The following is a 26324-nucleotide window of genomic DNA, read 5'->3' on the forward strand; positions in this document are numbered from 1 at the left end:
GCTTCGATTAAGGCGCTGGTGGATGGAGTCGACTCGCGATAGTATTTCGCGCGCTATTTCCCAGCTTCCTTCGAGGACCTGGTCGTGTACAGGCCACATGAGGTTAGACATCTTGCGGCAAGAGTTTGATCGAGCTTTTGTTGTGTTAGTATAGATCAGTGAGTGGGCTATGTGGTAGCGCGAGTGTGAGATAACTCTTATACGTTCTGGAAACTAGAACGCTCAACAGTCGTGGAATGAAGTGATCTATAGACTACCCAGAGCATGTGACTAAGTGTTCGCGAAAGCGAAGCGCTGATATCATATGTTGCTGTCACCTATTAGATCTAGCCACAGGCTGACATAGCTACTGAATGTCGCAAATTTGCTGGCAGTTCATGCGACACGTGTGTATTGAAGTTTCCGCTGCGATGCGCTTTACGTGCGCATATGCGCCGCTGGATTAACGCTTCAAACATCGGCTTTTGAATCTCAGGTATTCGTGGGGTCATAGTATTGGCTGCTAAGTAGTTGTGGTCTGCAAAGTTTCATGTTAAGCCGCAGTAGATTAACTTAAGCCTAATCAAAGATATACTTACTGTGCTTCGCCTGGCTCCATTGGGTATCTTCCTTTTGTATACATTCCTTCCTATCTCCTCCAAACGCACATTTACTTCCTGCGTGCCAGACCCAAAAGTGACGCAAATGGGTCGATACCATTGATCATCGGTATGGGCTTAGGCTTGGGCTTGGGCTTAGCCTCTTCCTCCTTCTCCTCCTTGATGACCATTGCGGGTAACCTTGAAGGTAGCTTCACGATGATCTTCTCGCGAGTCGCCTCTACCTGTGGTATGTGCCTGCTGGTGTCTTCTTCGTCCAGCTTCTTCATCTTCTCCTTTGTTTGTCTCAGGCGCTCAGCGAGACCATCAGCATAGCCGAGTTTTCTTCCTATCTCGATGCCGCGTTGCATGTCGACCTCCTTGCCCTGATCTAACCCTGTCTTCAAGCCCTCCGTTTGCCCCTGCTTGAGCCCGATAGCCAGGCCTTCCGTCATACCAGCGCTGTGGCCTTCCTTGATTCCTTGGATGTGTCCGTCGTCTTTTCCAGCATCGAGGCCGCGCTGGAAGGCTTCTTCGCGAGCTTTAGGCAATAGATCCCAAAGGGAGTCTGTCGCCGCGTCGGTCTGCGTCGCGCGTGAGGCTGTCGTTGCGGAGGTTTGAGTGGACTTTGAGACCGAATCATCTGGTTTACGTTTAGGAAGGTTCTCGTAGATGGCGTGGTCATACATACTGGTATTGAAAAGACCCAGGAGCGTTTGGTAGATGGTGAGCTGACCTGTTAGCAAAGGTAGGTGGCTTGGCATACGTTGGCTTGCCTGAATCTGCTTCAGCTGTGCCTCATCGAGGTCTTCATCCTCTTGCTGAATGCCAGCGAGGAAAGTCTCGAGCGAGACGCGATGTTGCTCGACCTCATTGGCCTGGCGAGCAAAGTCGAGCAGACCTTGCAGGCGGTCTGTTTTGGACATCACTGGCATGGCGCGAGGTCGAAGATGATGTTGAGAAGGCAAGAGTGTGATTTGGGTGGAAGGAGCTGTGAACAAACGCGGGTCTTGGCAGTAGTCAAACGGGCAGGCGGTATAGAGACGGCTACACCTCACATCGGTCACCTATCAGATGCTCAATCTCATTGACGTCTCTAGATACTGTTGAGGCATACATGCTCCTGTTGCTTGAACTTATTGCGGCACATCGTGATTCACGACTTCGACATTGTTTCTAAACCTGTCAGCCGAATGCAGTTACCACCAACTGGCGACGACACTTACCCAACAGGATCCACTACAAAGGCAGCGTAGTAGTTTGGATGATACGGTCTCAAGCCCGGCTTCCCATTGTCTTTCCCACCGGCTTTCACCCCCTCTTGATGGAACTTCTCAACTCCATCTCGATCCGCGCATCGAAATGCGAAGTGTGTCGCAGCTGCTTCAGCGTCGCCCTTGCCGAAAATCCAGAAAATGGTGTTCAACCTGTCTGGGCCTAGGCCAACACCCTGCCCACCAAAATCCATCTGTTTGCTGTAGCCGAGCGGTGCAAGCGCCGCCAGGTACCAGGCCGTGACTTCCTCGAATCGCGACGCTGGGACGGTGAGGCCGATGTGATCCAGCATTGTAGGAGATGGCTAGGTACTGGAAGAAGAAGAAGTGTATTGAATATCTGTTGGAACTGGAGAGACCGGATCGGATAAAATTGAGTGTATCAACTGGATGACTACTAAAGGAAACTTGGGATGAAATTCTCTGCTATATACCCGAGCGCCGAGCGGTTACGTGGCTATAATCAAGCCGGCTTGGCCAATATCAACGGACTCCAAATTCGACAATGTTTTAGGTACATACATGGGCTTAAGGGGACGACAAACTTCACCATTGCTCATCTATCACAGCTCATGGGAATTGGAAATCTGGACGGAGGCTGGCAGCTGGGTCGTACTAGTCGATTCCATGCCCAGTAAGCACCCACGCTGTCAGCTGCTTTCGCGATAGTAGGTTCCAGTAGAGCTAACTGTCTCTTTTCTTTCTTTGCGACACAACACTGGTGTGCAAAGAGGCGTGATCGGATAGAGGGTGGTTGGTGACGGCGCAGGGCTTACGAGGGATCATGGCTTAGGACGGAGTTGAATGACTTCTGGCTTTCCAGCAACCGGGGAAACGCTCGGCGCTTTGCAAGTTTATCCAAAACATCCTAAAGAAGAGACGGCAAACATGGAAAGGTTGAAGGAAGAGGCTACGACGCGGGGTCGCGGAGTCAGATACCTTGCTGACGCTAACAGCCCTGTCGATCATCCCTGACGCGTCGACGCGTTCACGCGTTCGGACGCTCTAGACACCTCCCAGCCGTCGCGTTCAACAACATCAACACATCATCCAACCATGCCAAACAACAAGAGGATCAGAAAGGATATTAGGCGAGAGACCACGATCGATCGCGAAGAGCGCGTCAAGATAAAGATCGAATTCAATCTCAAACGAGTTCAGAGGCTCGTCCAGCTCCCGAGGACCGACATCGTTCATAAGGCGCTTGCCTATCATCGAGATCAGATCACGCGCCTACACAAGATTCAAAAAGGATTTATCGAAGAGAGGAAACGCGTCCGCAATGCAATGTTGCTAGAGATAGAACAGCATTGTTGGACCATGATGCAAGGACATGGCTTTGATGATCTGCTTACTTCGGATGATGCCCCAAACCGCGATCCACCCAATCTTGGAGATCAAGACCAAATGGCCATCGATCAACCCACGAACAATGTCGCCAACGTCCAATTCGATTGGTCGCAAACTTCCAGGGTAGTGGAGTTGATTTCGCATCAAGAAGACGAGGAGAGAGCTCGTTTGACAGCCGGCCAACCGCCTCATGATCCGTTTGCGCCGATCGAATTTATTAGCGATAAAGCATTCGCTACTCTGCCACACCAGCTTGTCCTGTTAGGGCGACTTAGGACTACGCCTCAACTAATAGACGCCTACCCATACACAAAGGCTTATCTAGAGGAACCACCACTCGACAGCAACCACGATCGCTTGCAGAGCTTCCGAAAAGATGCTATCTCAGCTATCGAGGCCTACAAAAAGCAATGCGAAGCCGAAATGAAAGATGTACAGTCTACCGAGAAGCAAGAAGTCCGGGCCCGGATCTCAAACTCAAGCAAGCTTTGGCCAATGGACAAGTTCATACTGACCTTGGCGACATTCATTCCCCAGGGCTCCTACACCACATATGCGGCCATACGCGAGTGGGCGAGTGATGCTGGAAACGACCTAGATGACGAGGAACTATGCTCAGCGCTGAGGAGAGCAAGCCGAGCTTTTGGCATCAGGGAAGTTCCCAGCTATCGCGTTATCAAAGCAAACAATGGGCCAAATCAGACTGGCTGTGATTGGGGTGATCATTTGCCTGATTTCCAAGAACCGACGAGGATTGAGCTGTTTGAGCACGACAAGATCGAATTTGATAAGCAGAGAAGGATGCTCGGGGGTAGACCGTTCACATTCTACAAGTTCCGGGATCTGATGAGGGGCACCACGATGGAGGAATGGGTCGACAAGCTCCCCTCCCGCCCCTCCCAGTTCGAAGGGTAACATCCATCCTTTTTGCTTTGGAGAGGAATATGAGCGCGCCATGCAGTGTCGCCCTCCTCAACTACAACATATCACCATGCAGTATCGTGGGTGCGTCCGCTTGTTGGATCGGATCGAACGTCATGCTGAGCGCCTATTACCATCCATGCGCTGGACTGCTGCTTGAAGTTGGCTAGCATTCGAAAGTGCTCTCATATATCCAGAAGCTCTATGCAATACCAACGATAAGCGATCACTATCACCGCAAAAACCAGGAATACATCCTAGGGGCCGTGTGCAGGACATCGATTAATCTCCACCAACACAACGACAACCCGGTACGACGGCTCGGAGGTTTCATCCGCGCCTGAGAGAAAGGAAGGGGGTCTGTTTCTGGCTATCACGCTCCATCATGTACTTGACTTTCCCTTCGACCAGTCAACGTGTGCACCTCGTGTCTTCGTAACATGGCACACTGGTTGGAGATCATGGCGCAAAGCATTTGACTTAGCATCAGCAGAGATAAGGCCTGGAAGTTCAAGCATCTGACCTGTGCTCTCAAGCACGTCCACTTGGAGACTGATCAGTTTTCTTCTAGATAAGATATGACGACGCGTACTTCGAAGAGCACGTCATTGCTGTGAAGGCCAATGTTTGGAACGACGTTACGTACATCAACGAGCCATTTCAACCTCATCTTAAACTGGATTTGTCGGATCAAACTAGATGCAACGGGGGGGGGGAGGGGGGCGTAGATAGTCTTAGATGCCATGGTTTACTAACAGACGGAGGGGCACGAGGAACTATGCAGCTTCGCCTCCATACTATCTGTGCCGACACCGCGAAATACAATCAAGCATCTCTATGACCATCGTGTTCCTCCAACTCTCGCCTCTTGCGTATATGCTCGCCGTAGATACCCCAGAAACAAGCGAAGATACCCAATATACTTGATGTGAGAGTGACATAGTACGCCGTCCGGTAACACGAGAGACCCAGCTCACATCCACGTTGACCATCCGGTTCAACTACCGAGTTGGAGTCGTACACTGCACCGTAGAAGAGATTGAAGACGTTTCCGCTGACGACAGGTGCCAGAGTCATGAAGCCCCAGTTGACGGCGAAGCCATCAGGACCGAATGCATCAACCACGAGCGCTGGGAAGACGCCAAATAGAACGCCATATGCGAGTCCGGAGAGTCCGGATACTGCCCACAGGAAGTGGGGATCCTCAACGCGAATGGCAGCAACTTGAGCCAAAGCAAAGATGGTGGCAGAGATGGCAGCACACCAAAAGCGTGAGTGATGCAGTCGCTTGACAATAAGATCAGAGCCAATGCCTGAAGACAGGCGTCCTAAGAAGGAACAGAGCGAAATTATGGATACATGCCATAGCTGACGGTCAGCGACAAAGGCGTTCTTGACGGAGTCGTCCCAATGTTTCCAGAGGGCCTGAACGTCGTGACCGATGTTGCTGCACTAGTCAGTGATGGCCACGATGAATATCTGGAGTATACATACTTGATTGTCATCAAACCAACTCCAGATAGGAGACCCATGAGTACCCATAGTTGCCAGAATTCCGGTTTGTTCAGAAGTGCCAAACCAGTGATATCTACACATGAGTGAGCCGACTTTTTGCTTGCTGCGTCGTCGTCATTGTCGATGATGTCGCCAGGGCCAGACGAGAGAAGTGACGAGGTCTCGGTTGAGGGACGGTCCTGTTCTTCTTCGGCTGCTAGAAGTGGTTGGCAGGTGACAAGGGGAAGATAGAGGTGGAATGAAAGCATCGCTTACTGATTTCTTGCTGTGGAAGAGCAGATGATTTGTACTTGGAGCCGTTGGACCTCGTCTTATGGAGGACGTTGGAGTTGCGTCGCGTACGTTCGCTGGTGGGTAGCACAGCATAGCCGGTGCCAGCTTTGTGATCGACGACGATGAGGAAGGGTATCGATACCAGAACGAGTAGGGAGGTCGCAAGAGAAAGCATCATGAGCAGCCCGGAGGTATTGCCTGGGAATGCTATGCCGGCGATGAGTGTGTAGAAGAAGGCGCTCAATCCGAAAGCAGCCAATGGGCAAGCGGTGGCCGATCCACGATGAGTAGGCCAGTTAAGTGTCGCTATTAGTGTTAGCACAAGTCTCCCGAAGGTTGATGGGGGTATTACCCGTCTTCAAAGCAGCCTGGAATGCAGCACAGCTGCCCACACCGCTGAAAAAGGAACACAAGGATATCAGGCCAACGCTCATGTAGCCTGGACCTCCATCATACGCTGGCGACAGTCAGCCAACAATCCGGCGAGCAGGTACGAGGTATCCTACCGAGCTTGATGGGATAGTAGCCAACGAAAAGCGCGAACATGCCGATAATCGCAGCGAGTCGCGGGCTTTTCCTATCCGTTATGATGCCCATGGGTATGCCAGAAGCATACATGCCCAGGTTGGCGGCCGTTCCCTATGATTGTAAGACGACGTTTGTGTTCAGGAAGTACGTAGGATTGCATACGACGACATTGCTCTGGGTCGCAGAGAGTTGGAGCTTATCGGCGAACTGCGGTGCCCATGCTGAGTAGGCATACTGGGATCTGTTAGCATCCCACTCCAGATGTATGACGGAGACGTACATTTGTACCACAAGCAAGCGCGATTGCGGTGGCAGCAACGACGGATATAATGCGCGTCTTCTTGTGGGTGGGAGGCTGCTCTTCGGCGACCATGTTGGTCAGTGTGAATGAGGTGTTATTGCAGTGCGCTGATCATCGAGTGCGGGAGATATCGAGTTGCGCAATCGCGGACTGGAACTGATATCGGCACTTGCTAAGCCGAGGAACTAATACCGCAGGTAAAGATACGCAAAAGAAGCAAGCAAAGAATGAAGGACACGAAGGAAGTGTATAGCGCGAAGCAAACAAGAAGTCAGGCGAACCCCAAGACACCACACCGATGTTTGTCGAGTGAACGGGGAGTCGAAGTGAAGCATGGCCGTTGCAGCTGATCGGAGATAAGATGGCCAAGGCGTGACTTGGCGGCAGGAGCCGCGACACAAGCGCATGCGCAGGAACGTCACCGGCCTCATCCTCGTGCCTCCAGCTTCTCCACAACACCACCCCGGCGACTCACGGCATCTCAACCATGGGCGCATTACTATCTGTCCCCTTCCTGGCTATGCCCGCCATGGGCACCGTACGTTGACACGCTCCCTCGCGACTGCGCGCCGCTAACATGGCCAGGTTTGGAGCGTTGCCGCCTCCTGCTGTGGCGCCGCGACATGCAGCGCCGTCATGGGCTCTTGCGGAGGGAAATGCGGTAACAGGTAGGAATATGAGTGCGGAGAGACATGTTGACAGTATATTGACTGCGCGCAGCATCGCCACTCGTATCGCATACGCGCTCATCCTCCTCATCAACTCGATTGTCTCATGGATCATGCTCACCGACTGGGCCATGAAGAAGCTTGCCCACCTTACGCTGGATTACGTCGACATCAAGTGCCACGGCGAACAATGCTACGGATACGTTGCAGTGCAGCGCATCAACTTCGCGCTCGGTTTCTTCCACGTCCTCATGGCGCTCATGCTCATCGGAGTACGGTCTTCCAAGGACGGTCGCGCGACTATACAAAACGGTTTCTGGGCGCCCAAGATCATGGGCTGGATCGGCATGATCGTCCTGACTTTCTTCATCCCGAACTCGTTCTTCATCGTCTGGGGCAACTACTTCGCCATGGTTGGCGCGTGTCTGTTCCTTCTCATCGGTCTCATTCTGCTCGTGGATCTGGCGCACAACTGGGCCGAGTACTGCCAGGAGAAGATCGAAACCACCGAGTCGCGCGTCTGGACAGGCATGCTCGTGGGTAGTGCCATGTCCATGTACCTAGCGTCAATCGCTATGACCATTGTCATGTACATCTTCTTTGCAAAGAGTGGATGCGGCATGAACCAGGCAGCCATTACAGTAAGTTGACTTCTGGGCGGATGCCGAAACTAGCTAACTCAATCAGATCAACTTGATCCTGCTCCTCATTTCATCCGTTGCCTCGATCCACCCCGCAGTGCAGGACGTAAACCCCCGAGCTGGTCTCGCCCAATCCGCCATCGTAGCCGTCTACTGCACCTACCTCACCTTGTCTGCCGTAGGCATGGAACCCGACGACCATCAATGCAACCCCCTCATTCGCGCCCGTGGAACTCGTAAGGCGACCATCATCATCGGCGCGATTGTCACATTCGTCACAGTTGCCTACACCACCACCCGCGCAGCAACATACGGCCTCGCTCTGGGCGCCCAAGGCAACCCTCACGGAAACGGCTACGCCCAGGTTGGCACCGAGGACTACGAACATGGCCTGGTCACACAGCAGCCCGAGTCCCGTCGTGACATGCGCCAAGCTGCCCTACGCGCCGCCGTAGAGTCTGGCTCTCTCCCCGCCTCTGCACTTGACGACTCTGACAGCGAGGACGAAGACGATGAGCCCTCTAGCAAGAAGAACCCGCGCGATGACGAGCGCAACGCGACGCAGTACAACTACACCCTCTTCCACATCATCTTCTTCCTCAGCACAACATGGGTTGCCACTCTCCTCACTACAAACTTTGACGAGAAGGATGTATCCGGTAGCTTCGTTCCTGTCGGCCGGACGTACTGGGCTAGTTGGGCAAAGATCATCAGCGCATGGGTGTGCTACGGCATTTACACATGGACATTGGTTGCTCCTCTTGTGCTGCCAGATCGATTTGATTACTGATCATTAGGCGCGCAGTAGAGTTAGATCCAGGCATGTTTCAGTTTGTGTTTGTACAACATGTGTTAGGATTGTATTATTATCTAGTACTGTGTATGGTTTCGCGTCCGCCCACGTGTCGCGAGTTGAGTACGAACAGCATCCTACGTTTTGACCTTAATGAAGTATTTTGTTTGTTTCCTCGATCCATGGTTTGCTCCTGAAATGGCCATGTGGTGATGTATGGGAATTTTGGGAGCGTAGCCGGAAATCCATGTCTACCCATGATCCACATGACTGGGGTGTGGGCATCTTTACTCAATGATCGTTTACGAAGTGCAGGTGTGAGTGATTCTCATATCCGGCATATCATGCTCATGTTTGGCCGGACTGTGTGTTCTGACTCGCCCACCTCGTTCATGCGCTATTGTCGATTGTCTTGCTCAGCTCCGCGTGGCTGGATGCACAGCCCGTAGCTGTGACTGAAATCGTATGTGCACTGGATAAGACGCTCATAATCGGCGCTTGTGTGGGTGTCCCTGGTAGGACGAATGCGAATTCGATAGACCACATTCTCCGAAAAGAATGCGAGTCTTCCCACCTCAGCCAGTATCAACAGGTACCTTGGGTTTGTTCTTCGACCCAGGGGGTCTTCCCAACCGTGGACGGCAGGTAGGTATCTGCTGCCTCAGCTTTTTATGACGGTGAGGGTCCTTCGGTGGCTTCGGTGGTTTCTCTATCACCACAGGCTCATCGCCCGCTCTACGCTTGGTCTTCGATCCTGGAGGTCTTCCCATGGTATGGCCTTCGGTAGACTTCTTTATGGTGCCTGAGATTTGGCCTCCGCGTGGACGGGGCGCTTTCTCGGACCACAATTTAATGGGCCGACCGAGTTTGGGCGCAACGACTGGAGTGACCTTCTTCTTGTCCTTTGCAGAATCCTTGGAACGCCCTTCGGGTGGCTCTTCCGCTTCAACGACAGGGGCGGGTACATGAACAATGTTGGCTGGGATCTGGCGCATGAGCTTGAGGGTTTCCTGGTCGAGGTTGTCCCTGTCTGGGAAGATGGGCGATCCCATCCAGGTTAATTGTATGTCTTTCATCGTTCCCGAAGTTTTGAACTTGTCCTGACTCTTCTTTGATACCTTCGTGTCCTCTTCTAATCCCTCCTCAGGATCTTCCAGTAAGGCCCGCGGGGTATGCCTCACCGTGACACTTACTCCTTGCAGCCCTCTCTCAGTTGCCGCCCGGTTCCAAACAAATTGCTCCACTAATCCCTCCCGCGATATGAGTATGAAGCCCATAGGGCACGAACTGTTCGCTATCGCTTTCATCACCCCCGTCGTAGCCTTTTTTGTTGTTACCAATAGCCCGAGGACATCCTTGTTGCGCCAATGTGGTGGTACACCCTGAAAGGATCCCTCGAGTTCGCGGATATGTTTCGGGTTGACACTATTACTCCTTGCCTTGCATTGTACGATGACGGGCATGGGTTCTCTGAGAGGTCCCAGCACCCAGTGTCCAATCAAGTCTATACCCGCATCCCCCATACGACCTATACGTAGGAGAGAGAAGCCTAGGCGCATGAGCGCCTGCGCCGACATGTACTCATAGATAGTACCAATAGCGAGAGTTGAGGTCAAATTCAGATTGGTTTCCTTCGCATATTCAAGGAACGTAGTAAGCGAATCGTGATACAGAGAGCCGGGCGAAAGTCTCAGTTTGGGTAGATCAATTGGCGCAGCATTGCGCGCTGAAGTGGTCGCGATTCGGCGTGGGACGCGGTGCGGAGTAGTTCGGGGGAGCCGTGCGAGAAATGAGGTGTGTGGGAGCCATGGTGGGCGGAGGGAAGGTCGCATCACGGTATCCTGAGATAGCGCTTGGAATGTGACATATTTACACGAGAATTGACGCGACGAAGAATGAAAGTGGGTGCCGGGCGTCGAGTGGGGTGAATTGGAGGAAAGAGCATTCGCGTATAATTTGGGCCCTGGATTTGGCGGTGACGCGCTAGGCTAGCCCAGCCGGCGCATTCTACAACTCGAACGCGATACTTGTCTGTAGCATACACACTCAGATCAAGCACGCCAAACTCGCAGCTTCGAAACACAAATCCCCAGAGACTTCTTAACAGCTAGAAGCTTCCACGCATTCAATATATCCATCTGCCACCATGGGCGACATCCTCACCCAAATCCAAGATGAACTGGACATGGTACCTACCACCCTCCAACCAACACACGATCCCTCTTCCTAACAAACCCAGCTCCTAAACCAAATGTCCGCCGCCCTCCGTCAAATCCGCGAAAACGCCCCACCAAGCGTCCCCGAAGGCCAGCAACCCCTCGAAACCTTTGCGCAACTAGAAGCACGCAACGCCGCCGAGAACACACAACAAGGCATTTCCCAAGACCCTTCACAACAAGCAATCGCGGCCCCGCCCAAACCCTCCCCAGAGCAGTTTCAAGCCGATCTGAAAGAGATGGCACAGGATATTACGTTGAAGGAACAGCAGATTGAGAGGTTGGTTGCGCATCTACCGGGCTTGAATTGGAGCGAGAGAGAGCAAGTGGAGAGGATGAAGGAGTTAGAGAGGCAGTTGGAGGATCTGGAGGGTGAGAGGGTAAAGGCGGTCAAGGATAAAGATGTTTTGATGAAGATGGTTGAAGATAAGATAACGGGCGTAGGGAGGGTCAGATGAGGCTATAATGCGGCTGAAGCAGGCGCTTTTAGGACTGCGATCGTGTACGTGTCACATCGGTACCTCACGCTACGTCGCATACATCGTCCGGTTTCTCAAGGATATATCATCACGAAGGCCGTCCGACCGCTTTCTAGCTGCTGCAGTGCCGCCAGCCTGTCCGCCGTTGGGGCAACACGGATTACGTTGAATATTCAAGCACGCGGTTCTGCACCACTATGGTGATACTTTCAGCTGTGTCGAGCTCAGCACTTTGCTATCTCATTTTCCTCTCGCGGAGAGACTGATCACCGCGCAGCAGAATAGCAGCACTCTGAAGGGCCTTTCAAGGCAAGGGGTAGGCCGTGCCACTTAATAGATCACAATTTACTGATGGTCGAGTTGGAGGTTTAAGTATCCACATTTTGAAGGTATCGTAATCTCATCTCATTTAGACTGGTCAATGCACGTTAAAGTCATCAGCAAGTATCGTCTTCATCTCTTACACCACGTTCTTAGTGGTGGAACAACCGGATGTGCTGCTCAACAAAGGTCATACCCAGCTTCTCAGCCGTCTCGAACACGGCGCCATCGTTCTGGCTTCCCGTAGGCGCAGCAATGTACTTGACACCACTTCGGTGCGCCCTGAAGACATTGTCGATGAAGGGGAAGAAGGCATCAGAGCTGACAGCGACGCTCTCCATCTTGGAGAGCCACTCCTTGCGCTCATCGGCGGTGAATGGCTGGGGTACCTCTTCGAAGTTGGCCTCGAAATCGTCGCGCTCGATGCCTGACTCGGGGACGAGACCAGAACACAGGAGGTCGATGGCGTTGGATTTTGAGGGGCGCTTGGTGCCCTTCTTGAACTTGAGGTTTAGCGTCTTCGAGTGGAAACGCATCCACCAGTTGTCGGCTTTGTCACCAGCCAGGCGAGTGCAGTGAATGCGTGCTGTACAGGGATTAGTGGTTGCTCACCATATAGGATTTGTCGAACTTACATTGCTGACCAGCTCCGAGACCGACGATCTGGCCATTGAGCGCGTAGCAAACACTGTTGGACTGGGTGTACTTGAGCGCAATGGTGGCGACAGTCAAGTCGCGCTGGGCAGGCTCTGGAAGAGCTCCAGAGTTCTTGGGCACAATCACGGTGTTGAAAGTGTCGGCAGGAACGATCTTGGCGTCGTTGCGGTGCTGCTTGAGGGTGATGCCGAATACGGTCCTGGTCTCCTCGGGGCCTGGGACGTAGTCAGGGTCCATCTGAAGGACCAGGTACTTTCCACCCTTCTTCTTCTTGAGGATCTCCAGAGCTTCGGCGGTGTAGCCGGGTGCAATGACACCGTCGGAGACCTCGCGGCTGATGATCTTCGCAGTCTGGACGTCGACCTCAGCGGACAGGGCAATCATGTCGCCAAAACTTGACATCCTGTCAGCACCACGCGCCCTAGCGTAGGCCTGTGCCAAACCCGACTTCTCGATGCCCTCAATGTCGTCAACCATGTATACCTTGCGCTCCACCTCACTGAGGGGGACTCCGATAGCCGCACCCGCAGGCGAAACGTGCTTGAAGCTGGCTGCCGCTGGGTAGTTGAGCGCCTTGGTCAGCTCCTGCACCAGAGGCCATGCGTTTAGCGCATCGAGCAGGTTGATGTATCCGGGAGAGCCGCAGAGTACCTTGAAGGGCAGAGACTTTTCCGGCATCGAGACCGTCGCGGGCTTCTGGTGGGGGTTTGCGCCGTATCGGAGGGTAAGGAACTGGTCGCCGTCGCCGGCGTACTTCTTCCTGAAGAACTCGGAGATGGCGGTGTCGTATGATGAGGTCTGCTCGAAAGCCTTCAACGCGTAGCGCTGTCTGCTGTTCTCTGAGACCTCGCCGTCTTTCTTGAGTTCGGTAAGGAGGTCATGGTAATCGTTGGGGTCGCTGATGATGGTGACGCGTGCGTGGTTCTTCGCGGCGGCCCTAAGAAGGGTGACACCTCCGATATCGATCTCCTCGACGGCCTCTGGGATGGTAACGTTGATGCGCGCGACGGTCTCGGAGAAGGGGTACAGGTTGCATACGACGAAGTCGATCTTGTCGATGCTGTTGGCGGAGAGGTCTGAGTCGTCCGAGTCGAGGTTGCGCGCGAGAATGCCTCCGTGTACGGCGGGGTGGAGCGTCTTGACGCGTCCACCGAGCATCTCAGGCGCCTTGGTGATAGCAGAGACATCTTCTACGGGGAAGTTGGCCTGGCGGATCATCTTGGCCGTGCCGCCCGAAGCCAGCAGGCGGACACCGCATTCGTGCAGTCCCTTGGCCAGGTCAAGAAGACCGGTCTTGTCATAAACTGACAGAATCGCTGTCGCAAAAAGTTAGGAGTAGTCCATGGGTACTGGAAGCGTGTTTTTACCTGTCTTTTGGCCTCCCATGTTGACTATGATTTGAATGTTCAGTTGTCAATTGAAGAGAGGCAGTCAAGTAAAGCAGAGAGATCTGGGGTACAAAACAATGGCGCACGACACACTGTGGAGTTTTTTTGGCGTCGCGGGGCTCACAAGTGACCTCATTTGCCTGCCCCTCCATGGCTTTAGCCCGATTGGCCAGAGCTCGTCTCCGCTACGCGACTGCGAGACGCAAACTCCAGATCACTACGGCTCGTATCCTTTGGGATATACACGTAGCTCCCGCTGTACATCGCTTGTCTTCCCGTATCCATGTGTCGTACCGATCATGGCGTCCACTCACCGCTCGTCAGCTCCTCTACGCAGAGTTGAGCGATGCAGCCAATCGCCATGGCCATGTCAATTATCGCGCCTCGGTTCTCCGTTGCGATACGCATATATCAGCCTCTGAATCTCTCAAGAATCACATCCGCCGCCATATAGACCTCATCGCGGCGCGCGTTTCTTTTTTGTGTCACTTGCATGCACATCAGTACTCGCGACAAGTCACCACCCTATCCAAGTTGCCGTGGGCCTCCCGACCCATCCATCTTCGAACGCGTACTTCCATTCCCCAACGCATTGAGATCCCTTAGGCATCATGACAACGCATAGTAGTACCGAAGATCTCGTCAGCCATCTCCAGTCTATCCTGCTGGAGCTCAACGCGAACCCCTATCCTGATGTCGCGTGTCCGCCAAACCTGCCTAAACGCGCTTCTGTAGCCCTCATTCTTCGCATACAACCAAACTACTCGCATTGGCCTGACAGCTCCGATAGCCCTTTACCGCCTCGACGCAGACGCTCCTCTGTCGCACAGCCCCATTCCGAATTCGACTTTGAGTCGTCACTAAGCGCCTTCTTCTCACAAGAATGGGTCAAGCACGGCGACCCCGAGCTACTCTTCATAAAGCGAGCTGCGCGAATTGGTGATAAGTGGAACGGACATGTTGCGTTGCCAGGTGGGAAGAGGGATCCAGAAGACGAAGATGACCAGGCAGCTGCTGCTAGAGAAGCGCTCGAAGAGGTCGGCATTGATCTGAGCCCTGCCAATGCGATCGCGGTCGGCAATCTACCGCAGCGCATTGTCACGACGAGCTGGGGCAAAGTACCGTACGTCGCCATACTACACAGCATTTCAACTTAGATCTGGACCATGGATACTATGATCTCTCAAACCTAGGCTGACCACAAGCAGACTCATGGTACTGTGCCCGTACATCTACCTCCTTACCTCTCCCGCCTACCCACAGCAACGCCTGCAGCCCACCGAAGTAGCCTCCTCACACTGGGTCCCCATTCGCGCCCTTCTCTCCCCAGCTCTCCGCACACACGAATACGCCGATGTCTCAGCGCGACTGGCAAAGTCCGAGCTAGGCATCAAGCGCTGGTTCCTACAAGCCATGCTGAGCAAAATGATGTTCGCTGCCATACAACTCGTACCAGCCAACTCGACGCATTGCGCAACCATACCCGACTTCATACCCGTCGAAGCAGCGCCACAGAGTGTCACAAATACAATTAGAGAAGCATTGGCAGGCCCCGAAGGAAGATCTAAGGACCGTAGGCCTCCATTATTGCTATGGGGTTTGACATTGGGCGTCGTGAGCGACTTCCTTGAACACATGCCACCACACAACGCGCTGGAGCTCTGGACATATCCTACGTTTACCAACTGGGACGTACGGTTCGTCATGTGGGCCATGTCGTACCGCTTCCGGAAGCAGAAGTCTTTAGAAATGAGCACAGCTGCGTCGAGCGTGACAACGACAACCAGTCAGGGTGCGACAGGGCTGCCCACTCAGGACTTCCCAGGTATTGGCAGTGAAGCGCTTGGGTCTTTGGAGGAAGAGAAGCCGGGTGAGGTCGGCATAGCTGGCTTGGGTGTAGGAAGAGGGTGGGGTCAGGGCGGGAGAGCGAAGATGATGGCGAGAGGCGCTGCAGTCAATTCCATGTTAGAGGGCTACTATCCGCTTGTCAGGAGGGCGGTTGCCACGGCACTTGTTGGGCGCATCAGTGTTGTGGCTTTGGTTGCGTTTTTGGCTTGGAAGAAGTTGGATGTTAGATCGCTAAGAGCACGATTGTAGCGGTAGAACGATACATCGTTTTGACGCGCAAACGTTTCGATTTTCGTTTCCCAATTCCCTGTCTGTTTGGCCATCATGCGCAATGCCAGACTAGGGTAGTCGACCTCGTTTCTTGGTATGGTGGCCTGGTTTCGCTGATAGCTGACTAGATAGCATTCGGGCTTCATGCTTGAGTCTGGTTACAGGTAAGAGCATGCTGACGACGATGCCATTGGAAGTGTTATTTGTTGAATACATGTCAGGCTTTGAATACCACATCTGTATATGCGCAACGAAACAAACACTCCTAACATTGACGTATCCTCCTCGTTCATCTATGCTGTATGTGATAGCCACTAGCGGACGAGCTGGTCTGCTCCAGTATTGCTATTTTCCGGTTCAGTAGTGACCTCATCAATACAATGAAGACTTCATGAAGGGCCTGGTCGGGCCGAAGATTGGAAAGTCGTGCTTCAAGGCCGGAGGGTCTGATGCGAAGATCTGCTGAGATTTGCTTGCACAGCACAGTCCCTATCTGCCCCTACGACATACCCTGCAAAGACCCCAATACAACATCCCCGCACTTCACATCATACTTCTCCGGTCTCGCAAACGAGATCTCCGCTCGATTCCCCACGGCGATCTCACCCCAACTCTTCTTCTCCGGATCAAAGACCGGCCAGCCCAGCTTCGTCAGTCCTTCCTTCGGATCCTCAGTAAACGCAGCAACAGCCCGCTGCACAAGCCTAACAGTATCCTTTTGAGCCTGCGTTTGAGGGATGCCGCTAGCATCCGCAGAGCCACCAAAAATCATGTTCAGTTCAGTCCCATGATACGCACCGGACGTAGGATACAGACGGGTATTGTTCCAGTCGCCGTAGTATCGGTAGACCCATGTGGGTACACCAGCATCAATGCGTGCGTTAGCTTCGTGGGAAACGGGGCAGACGAAGGACTCGAGGAGGAACTGGTCGCCCTGCGCCTTCGTCACGTTTCGACCTTGTGCAAAAGCCGGGATGACGTAATAGCCTTGTTCGTGATCGTTGTGGCCGTGGAAATAAGGCAGCTTAGCGAATTCGCCAGCTTCTGAGCGGGAGAGGTAGTCGGAGAAGATGATCTGGTTGTCGACGACCGGGTAGAAAGGCGGTGTTGACCGGACTGGACTGCCGCCTGGGCTAGGAGGGATCTTTGTTACCGCTTTTGACAGGACTTCCCAGGGTTGATGGCGCATGCAAGACAGTGTGTCATTTGATGAGCCACAGCCTACTAGATTTACGATGTCGAACCAGTTGGATCGTTGCTTTTCTGGTGTGTTCATGGGGAAGCTGAATACGTTGCCTGATGTCGACATGAGACCGTGGACGATAGGGTTCTCCTTGTACGCATAGGACCACCAGTCCACGGCTGCACCGCCGGAAGACTGGCCAGCGATGACGATCCTTTTCGCATCTCCGCCGAATGCTGCGACGTTCTTCTGGAGCCATTCCACCGCGAGGCGTTGGTCCCGCAATCCGAGATTGGTGTCTGCATCAGGGGCACCAGGGAAGCCAAAGACATTGAGGCGGTAGTTGACCGAAACGACGACGATGTCCTCGTTGTTTGCGAGGTATTGGCCATTGGCAAAGGGCGTGTTGGTATAGCCGCCCGCGAAGCCTGTTCAAGTAAGACAAGTGGACGCTGGGGAATAGGAAGACCACTGATGACCTACGCCCTCCATGGAAGAAAACATAGACAGGCTTCTTCACCTTAGCAGACTTGATGGCTGGCTTTGACCAAATGTTCAAAGTAAGGCAGTCCTCACTTGTAGAAATTCCAGTACCACCAGCAAACTGAAACAGGGGGTCAAATCAGTACCCATTTGTAGGTGTGGATTGTGTTGCATGTCAAAAGTAACGTACTTGAAAGGGTTAGCAAAGTTCTGAATAGAATAAGGGTACTTTGTGTGTATCAAGCTGCACGAACTCGCGACCCTGTCGTTACGGAGTCTTGCACTGATATAAACTCTCTTTCTGGGATTTCGTACCCGAGTCAAGTACATTCAATGCTTGAGGCGTAAATCCAGGAAATGCGGGCCAGTTGGGAGGTTGTTGTGGGCAGCCACTGTGCATAGAATTAGCCTGATAATACATACGGCATCATTGCCAAACGCCTACTATCCCTGTTCTGATCGTCAACACATTTGCATACCATAGTTTGGTAACGCCAAGTAAGTGCTTACGAAGTTGGCAGCAATATATTCCCCTTGGCCTTTGTACTTCTGAGGTGCAGCGAATCGCAAAGCACCGAGTGGTGGCTGCGCATACGGAATGCCCAGATACTCCCAGACCTCGTTGGCATTGGGTGAGCGATGGCCTGTGATCTGCCCATTCTCCGTCTTCACGTGCTCGTAGGAAGACGACTTCGGCGCAGCCAGAGACAACTCAAAGGCACAGAGCCACAACAATAGGGTTGCAAGGCTATGCATCGACGAAAAAATGCGGATTGAAGTTGGCGTCCGTAGGATCCTGTACTCTTTGAGATCTAGGAGGCAATAAGAACGATGAGTTCAATCTCAGATTCGACTGCTGCCGTGCGCGAATATAGCGAGAATGCCTTCGTTATCCTTATATCCGAAGTACCCTGCAGAACAGCTCGTACAACTATGCCGCACGCAAGGTTCCTTGACGCCTTTCCTCAAGTGGGACGCCGACATGTACAATATTGTCGCTTATGTGTTTCCCGGGGTCGGAGGATCACTAATCGGTTCACGCGTCCCGAAGATCACCACATTCGATGATGTCTCTCCACTGAGAGCAATATGGGCTGTTATTACAACCAGTGAAGTTGGGTCCTTGACACAGAGACGTGATGAAGTTTATGTGGGCTCTGCGGCACAGACATCTGGTTGCAGACCGAAGGATGAGAACAGAGCATTCAGGTGATGGCCTTGTCCGCTCGAGGCTTCGACTTAGCAATGTCTTTCCCACATATTAGACTGTTGAGCGATACGGACTTCCAAACGAGATGACGTTCAGCATGGGAATTCCATCAAACGGTGCAGCCGACCAAGGACGGAAATTGTTTCTAACATCTCTAGTCATGATCATTGTCGCTGGCCTCACGGTCTTTGCCAGAATTGTCGTAATACTTCAAGGAGATGTGGCATTACGCGCTGACGACTACGCGATCGTAGCGTTTTTGATAAGTCCGTTGTACACTCGCCGGTATTCCGACTAATACTTGTTAGCTGTTCTCCATATTAATGTCGGCTTTTGTTCAAATATCTGTTGGGCGCTTCAATGCGGCATGTATCGTGTTGATCGTGAATTTGAGTGCTACACTCAGGATCCATGTATGCGGTAGGTGGCCAATTGTGACGAGTACCTCGGAGACACGTGAAAGCCCCTTTGGGGCTCGTGACTAGAGTGATCGGTTTCCAGCACGAGTCCTGCCTCGGTGCATATAATATCATCGCGGCCCCAGCAAGACGTTTGTAACATGTGGAAATCGGCATTGAAGCTCGTCGCTTGCTAGTATGCGCCAAGATCAAGGTTGCAAGCCCCAGGATCGATCTGAGGGGCCCGATAAAGCCGTTGAACGTGTTCTAGGGGCGATCCTCCGCTCGATATTCTCCGTGATCCACTTGCCGGTGGTGATGGGTAGTGGGGTTGGCATGTGAAAGCCCCGAGTACGCAGGTGCTAGTCGCTACAGCGCGACCACACCTATCAAAGTTGGCCGAGAGAAGGCTGAAAGTAGTTACAGAACTGGATTAGTCTGGAAACAAATCCGTGACGAGAAGAAGAAAGTTGACATCATCAGGTTGTGTTCGGGCGAAAGATGTGAGACGTCTTGCTACAACGGCCCAAACGGAGGTGAGTATCAGCAAGAGGCGCTGAACGCGACCAAAGCATATCGAGTGCAATGGGTTCTGAGTATCGTGATACAGGTGTAAGAGAAGTATTGCGCTAGACGCCAAATCGACGTGGTTCGAGGACGGTTGTGGTATGGCTTGCGAGATTCTGCTAGCAAAGATAAGATAGACTAGCGTAACCGAGAGCGCCAAGCGATGCACCTGGATATGTACGGGGCAGTAGCTAGGTGTGAGATGACGATGTATAGTTTGTTGGGACCGCCAAAGTATGTAAGCCGACCGTTGAACAGCCGCAGTAGATAAGCGTCAGTGAGCCCGTCATACGATGCCACGCCATGAAGAGGCCTCTGGTAGCGATGGCAGACGTGATGGGAGCTCGAGACGTGGCCCAGAGGACCCCTCCACGTGTGGAGACGCGTTCGAAGGGCAAAGGCTGAACCTCGGCGGGGTCTGCGGCGAATCAATCTGGTTGAATGGTGCCTGGCGCGCTAGCCCAGACCCTGCAGCGAGGCCTGCACCATCCGTGGGAGGCATTCCGACTTTTTGCGATGTGCGCCCACAACGTTTTCGAGCCATTGCGGGCCTCCGTAGAGTGCGCATTGCTTTTGCTCGCGGTAGCAGGTAGTAGCCTACACACTCAGTAGTGTAGCGGGTTTCATTCGGCGCCAACTCAGACAATCGCCACCATTTCAAGCCCGGCAGATATCCACCTGGTACCTGCGGGCGACGACCCTAGGCGAGGCGCTGGAGTGCGGGTGGTGATGGGCACAAACAAGCGGTCTGGTTGCCATACTCGTGCCTAGCGACGCGCCAAGCCAGCGGATGAGAACGATCTGCTGAAAATTCAGGGCCCCATGTAGACTGGCTTGTTGCGGGAGGGGAGCTAGAGAATGCAGTGCTGGACACGCATGCCGGTGGAGATGGCACCATGTACCACGCCTCTCGACCAGGACAGAGCTGTCCGTGTCCAGTGCGGTGGCGAGGGAGGGTAATGGTGAAAGTAATTTTTGCCGAGTGGAGAGAGATGCACAAGGTGTAGAGAGAAAGCGTGCTAGCTGATGGAGCCGGACCTGTCTGATTATCGAAGCGAAACGGCTTCTCGAACGCCCCTGGCTCGTCGACCTGCCCATTCCTACCCTGGCGCATACCCAGAAATTCATCGACACCGCCCTGAGGGCCCTGGTTTAAATTCCCACCTGTCCCGCACACACTTCGCCCTCCTTCACCTAATCTCGCTCACTCTCTGAAAGTCGTACAGACGTTCATCCACCTGCCAGCCCCGGCACACTCACCAATTCGCAGCCTGCCCTGCATCTCAACAGTTGATAGCCCTCTGGTGCTGCAACTGCTCAGGCTTGCTCCCCACCGCCAACCCTCTTTCCCCTCCACCACCACACCACAACCTCTCCCACCATGGCAACCTCGACCGCCCGCGCCCAGCAGCCTGTGCTGAAGAGGAACATGACGGCCGATTCGACTGCCAACTCAGTTTCGGCCTCACCCTTCGACTCGCCAGCTGGCTCAGCCTCCAACACGTCGCTGTCCTCGATGGACGAGCAGCCCCAGCACTCTAAGAAGGCTACTGGCAAGCTCCTCGACACATACGGCAACGAGTTCGAGATCCCCGACTACACCATCAAGCAGCTGCGCGATGCCATCCCCAAGCACTGCTTCGAGCGCTCTGCCATCCGTGGTCTGGGCTACGTCGCCCGCGACCTCGCCTCGCTCGCCGCTACCTTCTACGTGTTCCACAACTACGTGACTCCCGAGACAGTCCCCAACATGCCCCTCCGCGCTGGTCTCTGGGCCCTATACACTGTCCTCCAGGGCTTCTTCGGCACTGGTCTGTGGATTCTTGCCCACGAGTGCGGCCACCAGGCCTTCTCGCCCTCCAAGGTGCTCAATGACACTGTCGGCTGGGTCTGCCACTCTCTCCTCCTCGTTCCCTACTTCTCCTGGAAGATCTCCCACGGCAAGCACCACAAGGCCACCGGCCACATGGAGCGCGACATGGTCTTCGTCCCCAAGACCCGCGAGGTCTACGCCACCCGTGTCGGCAAGGCGATCCACGAGATCTCCGAGCTGGCTGACGAGACTCCCATCTACACCCTGCTCCACACCATCGGCCAACAGCTCGGTGGATGGCCCATGTACCTCATGGCCAACGTCACCGGCCACAACAACCACGACCGTCAGATCGAAGGCAAGGGCAAGGGCAAGAAGAACGGCCTGTTCAGCGGTGTCAACCACTTCAACCCCTCCAGCCCCCTGTACGAGAAGCGCGACGAGCACCTCATCCTGCTCAGCGACCTCGGTATCGCTCTTGTCATCGCTGCTCTCACCTTCATCGGCAAGAGCTACGGCTTCAACAACCTCTTCGTCTGGTACATCATCCCCTACCTGTGGGTCAACCACTGGCTTGTCATGATCACCTTCCTGCAACACACCGACCCCACCCTGCCCCACTACGATGCCACCACCTGGACCTACACTCGTGGTGCCGCTGCTACCATCGACCGCGAGTTTGGCTTCATCGGACGCACCCTCCTTCACGGCATCGTCGAGACCCACGTCCTCCACCACTACATCTCCACCATTCCCTTCTACCACGCCGACGAGGCCACCGAGGCCATCAAGCCCATCATGGGCAGGCACTACCGCTCTGACACAAAGGATGGTCCCATCGGTTTCTTGAAGGCTCTTTACAAGAGTGCCCGCTGGTGCCAGTGGGTCGAGCCCAGCGTCGGTGCTGAGGGCGAGGGCAAGGGTGTTCTATTCTTCCGCAACCACAACGGCCTCGGTGTGCCACCGCAGAAGATCGATGCTCCCGGAGCTAAGAAGGCTGCGAAGATGGAGGTTGGCCCTGAGAGTGACAACGAGTAAGCGATGATTACGAATCTTATTTTTTAGAGCGGACTATTCTGCCACGGCGTTCGGGAGTCGCCCGACGAGGCTGCAAACTTTACTTCTTGCGGCGCACATTAGACTAGAAAGACCAGTCAAGGTATGATTTCGGTGTAGTGTAGATCTTTTGTCGCAGGCCCTTGAGGGATCAAACAATTTCAAAAGCTTTTCAATCAGAAGAATCAACCATGCAGTCGTGATTGTGAAGAAGTGAGATGGATAGATTGAGTTTCCCCGCACACGATGTCCGCGGTGACTCGGCGTAAACGTGACGTTGGCAGAGCCGCATTCATGTATGAAGGCCTGACCGGCCCTCCGCACGCGCACGATAGACTTCATATATCGAAGCCGTTTCTTTGGTTCCGGCTGCTTGCGAATGTTGCCTCACGAATATCCGCAAGGTTCAAGCTCGGAAAACCTCTAATGCACGCACACCGCCTCGGCATAGGCATGATGGCAAGAGTGGTGGCCACCATGTTGTAACTCATCGAGAGCAACGCGCCGTGGGCCAGCGTGGAAAGCATCTACAGCTTCATCACCACCTATCATGGAGCGTCGAGCCATCTCAAGCTCCACCACACACAAGCAAAGCTTCTTCTTCAGTCAAAATGTAGCGACGTTGGTAAGGAACAAGATATCATCAGAAAACCTCGTCTGCTCCAGCTACCTCGCACGGTGAGTCGTGCTCTTGGGCACGTAATAGAGGATAGCTAGGTAGAGTGCCAAACTTTCCTACAATAAATTGTGCCCGAAATGAGTGAAGAAGAGAAGGTCGGAGGGCGGCCGGCGAGAATTTTGTGGCAGGCGCGAGCGGCGCTTTGGCCAATCACGGCTGGATTATTCAGTCGCCAAGCCTGAGCGATGCCATCGTGAACGTCAGTTGGAGCTCCGCAGCCACAAGTCCATCGCCATCTTTCAGAGCCTCACAATGCTGCGGCAACAGATGATCCGGTCGCTGCGGAGGCCTGCCTTCCGCGCAGCCCTCAATGGCAGCCGGGCCTTGAGTGCCTCGGCCCGCCGCCCAGCAGACGTTGAGCTCACTATCGGTTTGTGCCACTCCCCATTGCGGGCGGCGAGATATGCTAACGCCCGTTTCAGATGGAGAGAAGGTATCAATCGAAGGTACGAAGCCGGAATACACCCCCTCGTGACTGCACACACGGTTCTAATGCGCCCCAACAGCCGGCTCATCCCTCATCCAGGCCTGCGACAAGGCCGGAGTTACCATCCCCCGATACTGCTACCACGAGAAGTTGATGATTGCTGGAAGTTGCCGTATGTGCTTGGTCGAAGTGGAGCGGGCTCCTAAGCCAGTCGCCTCTTGCGCATGGCCTGTACAGCCGGGCATGGTCGTCAAGACCGACTCGCCTCTTGTCCACAAGGCGCGTGAGGGCATCATGGAGTTCCTGCTCGCCAACCACCCTCTGGACTGCCCCATTTGCGACCAGGGAGGCGAGTGCGATCTCCAGGATCAGTCCATGCGATACGGTGCCGACCGCGGCCGCTTCCACGAGCTCGAAGGAAAGCGTGCGGTGGAGGACAAGAACGTTGGCCCATTGGTCAAGGTAGGATTCTACAGTGTCTGGTCCCAAGAAAATGGCTTACAGTTAGCAGACCTCCATGAACAGGTGCATTCACTGCACACGTTGCGTCCGTTTCTCCAACGACATCGCTGGTGCTCCTGAGTTTGGTTCTTTCGGCCGTGGCAACGACCTGGAAATCGGCACATACCTCGAGACCGCCCTTGATACCGAACTCTCCGGAAACGTCATCGATCTCTGCCCCGTCGGTGCCCTCACCTCGAAGCCCTACGCGTTCAAGGCCCGCCCATGGGAACTATACAAGACTGAGTCCATCGACGTTCTTGATGGACTTGGCTCAAACATCCGCATCGACGCCCGTGGTATCCAGGTCATGAGGGTCATCCCGCGACTCAACGATGACATCAACGAGGAATGGATCAATGACAAGACCCGCTTCGCCTGCGACGCTCTCAGCACACAGCGCCTTGTTAACCCACTAGTCCGCGTTGACGATCAATTCCAGCCCGCCACCTGGGAGCAGGCGCTGGTCGAGATTGGCAACGCATACAAGAAGATCGCACCCAAGGGCAACGAATTCAAGGTTGTGGCTGGCCACCTCGTCGAGACTGAGGCGCTGGTTGCCATGAAGGATCTTGCCAACAGACTCGGCTCAGACAACCTGGCTCTTGACCAGCCTGGTGGCAGCGAACCCATCGCTCACGGAATCGATGTCAAGTCGAACTACTCCTTCAACTCCAGGATCTACGGTGTTGAGGATGCCGACTACATTCTCCTCATTGGCTCCAACCCCCGATGGGAGGCTGCCGTTCTTAACGCTCGCATCAGGAAGCAGTGGCTGAGGACAGACCTTGAGATTGGCTACGTTGGTGAGGACTTTGAGAGCACCTTCGAGTACGAGAAGCTTGGAAGCAACGCAAACGACCTCAAGAGCGCTCTTTCTGGGGAGTTCGGAAAGAAGTTGGCTTCGGCCAAGAAGCCCATGATCATCGTTGGTAGTGGTGTCACTGAGCACGTTGACGCCAAGTCGATTTACGAGCAGGTTGGATCTTTTGTCGAGAAGAACAAGGACAAGTTCCACACCGAGGAGTGGAACGGCTACAACATCTTGCAGCGAACAGCTTCCCGAACTGGCGCCTACGAGGTTGGCTTCACCGTTCCCTCATCCGAGGTCGCCCAAACCAAGGCCAAGTTTGTCTGGCTTATGGGCGCGGACGAGGTTAACGAAGCCGACATCCCCAAGGACGCCTTCGTTGTCTACCAAGGTCACCACGGCGACCGCGGCGCACAGCTCGCCGATGTCGTCTTGCCTGGTGCCGCATACACCGAGAAGTCGGTCACATACGTCAACACCGAGGGTCGTGTACAAATGACCCGTGCCGCTGTTGGCCTTCCCGGCGCTTCAAGAGAAGACTGGAAGATCGTGCGAGCAGCATCAGAGTACTTTGGCGCCGAGCTGCCCTACGACGATGTTGAGGCTCTGCGTGACCGCATGGAAGAGATCTCACCTGCTCTCAGGAGATACGACCTTGTCGAGCCCGCATCGCTACCCAGCTTGAGCAAGGTTCAGCTAGTAGACCAGAACCAGGGCGCACAAGCGACTGGCCAAGCGCTTAAGAACCCTATTGAGAACTTCTTCTTCACAGATGCCATCTCGAGAAAGTAAGTCACATCTACGTTGCTCACCCATTTTGTTATACCATACTGATCATAACACAGCTCGCCAACAATGGCCCGTTGCTCGGCAGCCAAGGCCCAGAAGAATCCCAAGACAAACTTCATGGCACCTGGTGAGCCATACCCACAAGTAGGCTATGGTCCTCAGGTAGCAGCAGCAGCGAACGTTTAGATGTGCATTTGGTCATGGTTGAATATTGGGCTTTATCAGGATTGTAAATAAGCATTGTGACACGTTTTCCCGATTTTGGCACGTGATCCGCGATATGTAGAGAATCGAAGCGGTACCCGCGCCAGGTTGTTCAAAAATCCAGTCCCGTGGCATGTCTGTAAAGGTTGAGGTATTTAATTCCAAAATACCAAGCCTTCACA

General features: G+C 53.9%; 11 protein-coding genes across 11 annotated transcripts; 6 read left to right on the plus strand and 5 right to left on the minus strand.

Annotated features, from left to right (window-relative positions):
• Positions 1 to 649: 649 nt before the first annotated feature.
• On the minus strand, positions 650 to 1513 carry J4E83_002768 (uncharacterized protein; the record flags this gene model as incomplete). The annotated part of the gene is made up of 1 exon (XM_049329709.1): positions 650 to 1513. One exon carries the CDS (start codon positions 1511 to 1513, stop codon positions 650 to 652), a length of 864 nt encoding a protein of 287 aa, XP_049191388.1.
• Positions 1514 to 2908: 1395 nt separating this feature from the next.
• On the plus strand, positions 2909 to 4117 carry J4E83_002769 (uncharacterized protein; the record flags this gene model as incomplete). The annotated part of the gene is made up of 1 exon (XM_049329710.1): positions 2909 to 4117. The coding sequence occupies one exon, from the start codon at positions 2909 to 2911 to the stop codon at positions 4115 to 4117; it is 1209 nt and encodes a 402-aa protein (XP_049191389.1).
• An 831-nt stretch (positions 4118 to 4948) lies between these two features.
• J4E83_002770 (uncharacterized protein) lies at positions 4949 to 6812 on the minus strand (the record flags this gene model as incomplete). Its single annotated transcript, XM_049329711.1, has 7 exons — positions 4949 to 5570; positions 5618 to 5834; positions 5894 to 6217; positions 6264 to 6368; positions 6418 to 6550; positions 6602 to 6673; positions 6720 to 6812. The coding sequence occupies 7 exons, from the start codon at positions 6810 to 6812 to the stop codon at positions 4949 to 4951; spliced, it is 1566 nt and encodes a 521-aa protein (XP_049191390.1).
• Positions 6813 to 7269: 457 nt separating this feature from the next.
• On the plus strand, positions 7270 to 8839 carry J4E83_002771 (uncharacterized protein; the record flags this gene model as incomplete). The annotated part of the gene is made up of 4 exons (XM_049329712.1): positions 7270 to 7278; positions 7326 to 7408; positions 7461 to 8049; positions 8096 to 8839. 4 exons carry the CDS (start codon positions 7270 to 7272, stop codon positions 8837 to 8839), a joined length of 1425 nt encoding a protein of 474 aa, XP_049191391.1.
• Positions 8840 to 9417: 578 nt separating this feature from the next.
• On the minus strand, positions 9418 to 10427 carry J4E83_002772 (uncharacterized protein; the record flags this gene model as incomplete). The annotated part of the gene is made up of 2 exons (XM_049329713.1): positions 9418 to 10370; positions 10424 to 10427. 2 exons carry the CDS (start codon positions 10425 to 10427, stop codon positions 9418 to 9420), a joined length of 957 nt encoding a protein of 318 aa, XP_049191392.1.
• Positions 10428 to 10988: 561 nt separating this feature from the next.
• Positions 10989 to 11516, plus strand: J4E83_002773 (uncharacterized protein; the record flags this gene model as incomplete). The annotated part of the gene is made up of 2 exons (XM_049329714.1): positions 10989 to 11030; positions 11082 to 11516. 2 exons carry the CDS (start codon positions 10989 to 10991, stop codon positions 11514 to 11516), a joined length of 477 nt encoding a protein of 158 aa, XP_049191393.1.
• Positions 11517 to 12010: 494 nt separating this feature from the next.
• Positions 12011 to 13901, minus strand: ADE17 (bifunctional phosphoribosylaminoimidazolecarboxamide formyltransferase/IMP cyclohydrolase; the record flags this gene model as incomplete). The annotated part of the gene is made up of 3 exons (XM_049329715.1): positions 12011 to 12444; positions 12494 to 13831; positions 13883 to 13901. 3 exons carry the CDS (start codon positions 13899 to 13901, stop codon positions 12011 to 12013), a joined length of 1791 nt encoding a protein of 596 aa, XP_049191394.1.
• Positions 13902 to 14514: 613 nt separating this feature from the next.
• Positions 14515 to 16000, plus strand: J4E83_002775 (uncharacterized protein; the record flags this gene model as incomplete). The annotated part of the gene is made up of 2 exons (XM_049329716.1): positions 14515 to 15026; positions 15112 to 16000. The coding sequence occupies 2 exons, from the start codon at positions 14515 to 14517 to the stop codon at positions 15998 to 16000; spliced, it is 1401 nt and encodes a 466-aa protein (XP_049191395.1).
• Positions 16001 to 16520: 520 nt separating this feature from the next.
• Positions 16521 to 18443, minus strand: J4E83_002776 (uncharacterized protein; the record flags this gene model as incomplete). The annotated part of the gene is made up of 4 exons (XM_049329717.1): positions 16521 to 17632; positions 17688 to 17808; positions 18016 to 18079; positions 18157 to 18443. The coding sequence occupies 4 exons, from the start codon at positions 18441 to 18443 to the stop codon at positions 16521 to 16523; spliced, it is 1584 nt and encodes a 527-aa protein (XP_049191396.1).
• Positions 18444 to 21243: 2800 nt separating this feature from the next.
• On the plus strand, positions 21244 to 22713 carry FAH12 (Oleate hydroxylase fah12; the record flags this gene model as incomplete). The annotated part of the gene is made up of 1 exon (XM_049329718.1): positions 21244 to 22713. One exon carries the CDS (start codon positions 21244 to 21246, stop codon positions 22711 to 22713), a length of 1470 nt encoding a protein of 489 aa, XP_049191397.1.
• A 964-nt stretch (positions 22714 to 23677) lies between these two features.
• NUO78 (NADH dehydrogenase (ubiquinone) 78K chain precursor, 5-prime end) lies at positions 23678 to 26124 on the plus strand (the record flags this gene model as incomplete). Its single annotated transcript, XM_049329719.1, has 5 exons — positions 23678 to 23780; positions 23833 to 23856; positions 23917 to 24299; positions 24349 to 25937; positions 25995 to 26124. 5 exons carry the CDS (start codon positions 23678 to 23680, stop codon positions 26122 to 26124), a joined length of 2229 nt encoding a protein of 742 aa, XP_049191398.1.
• Positions 26125 to 26324: the final 200 nt, after the last annotated feature.

The sequence above is a fragment of the Alternaria metachromatica genome, assembly GCF_023757995.1.
Source record: "Alternaria metachromatica strain BMP 0045 chromosome Unknown scaffold_4, whole genome shotgun sequence".
Classification (NCBI taxonomy): Eukaryota; Fungi; Ascomycota; class Dothideomycetes; order Pleosporales; family Pleosporaceae; genus Alternaria; species Alternaria metachromatica.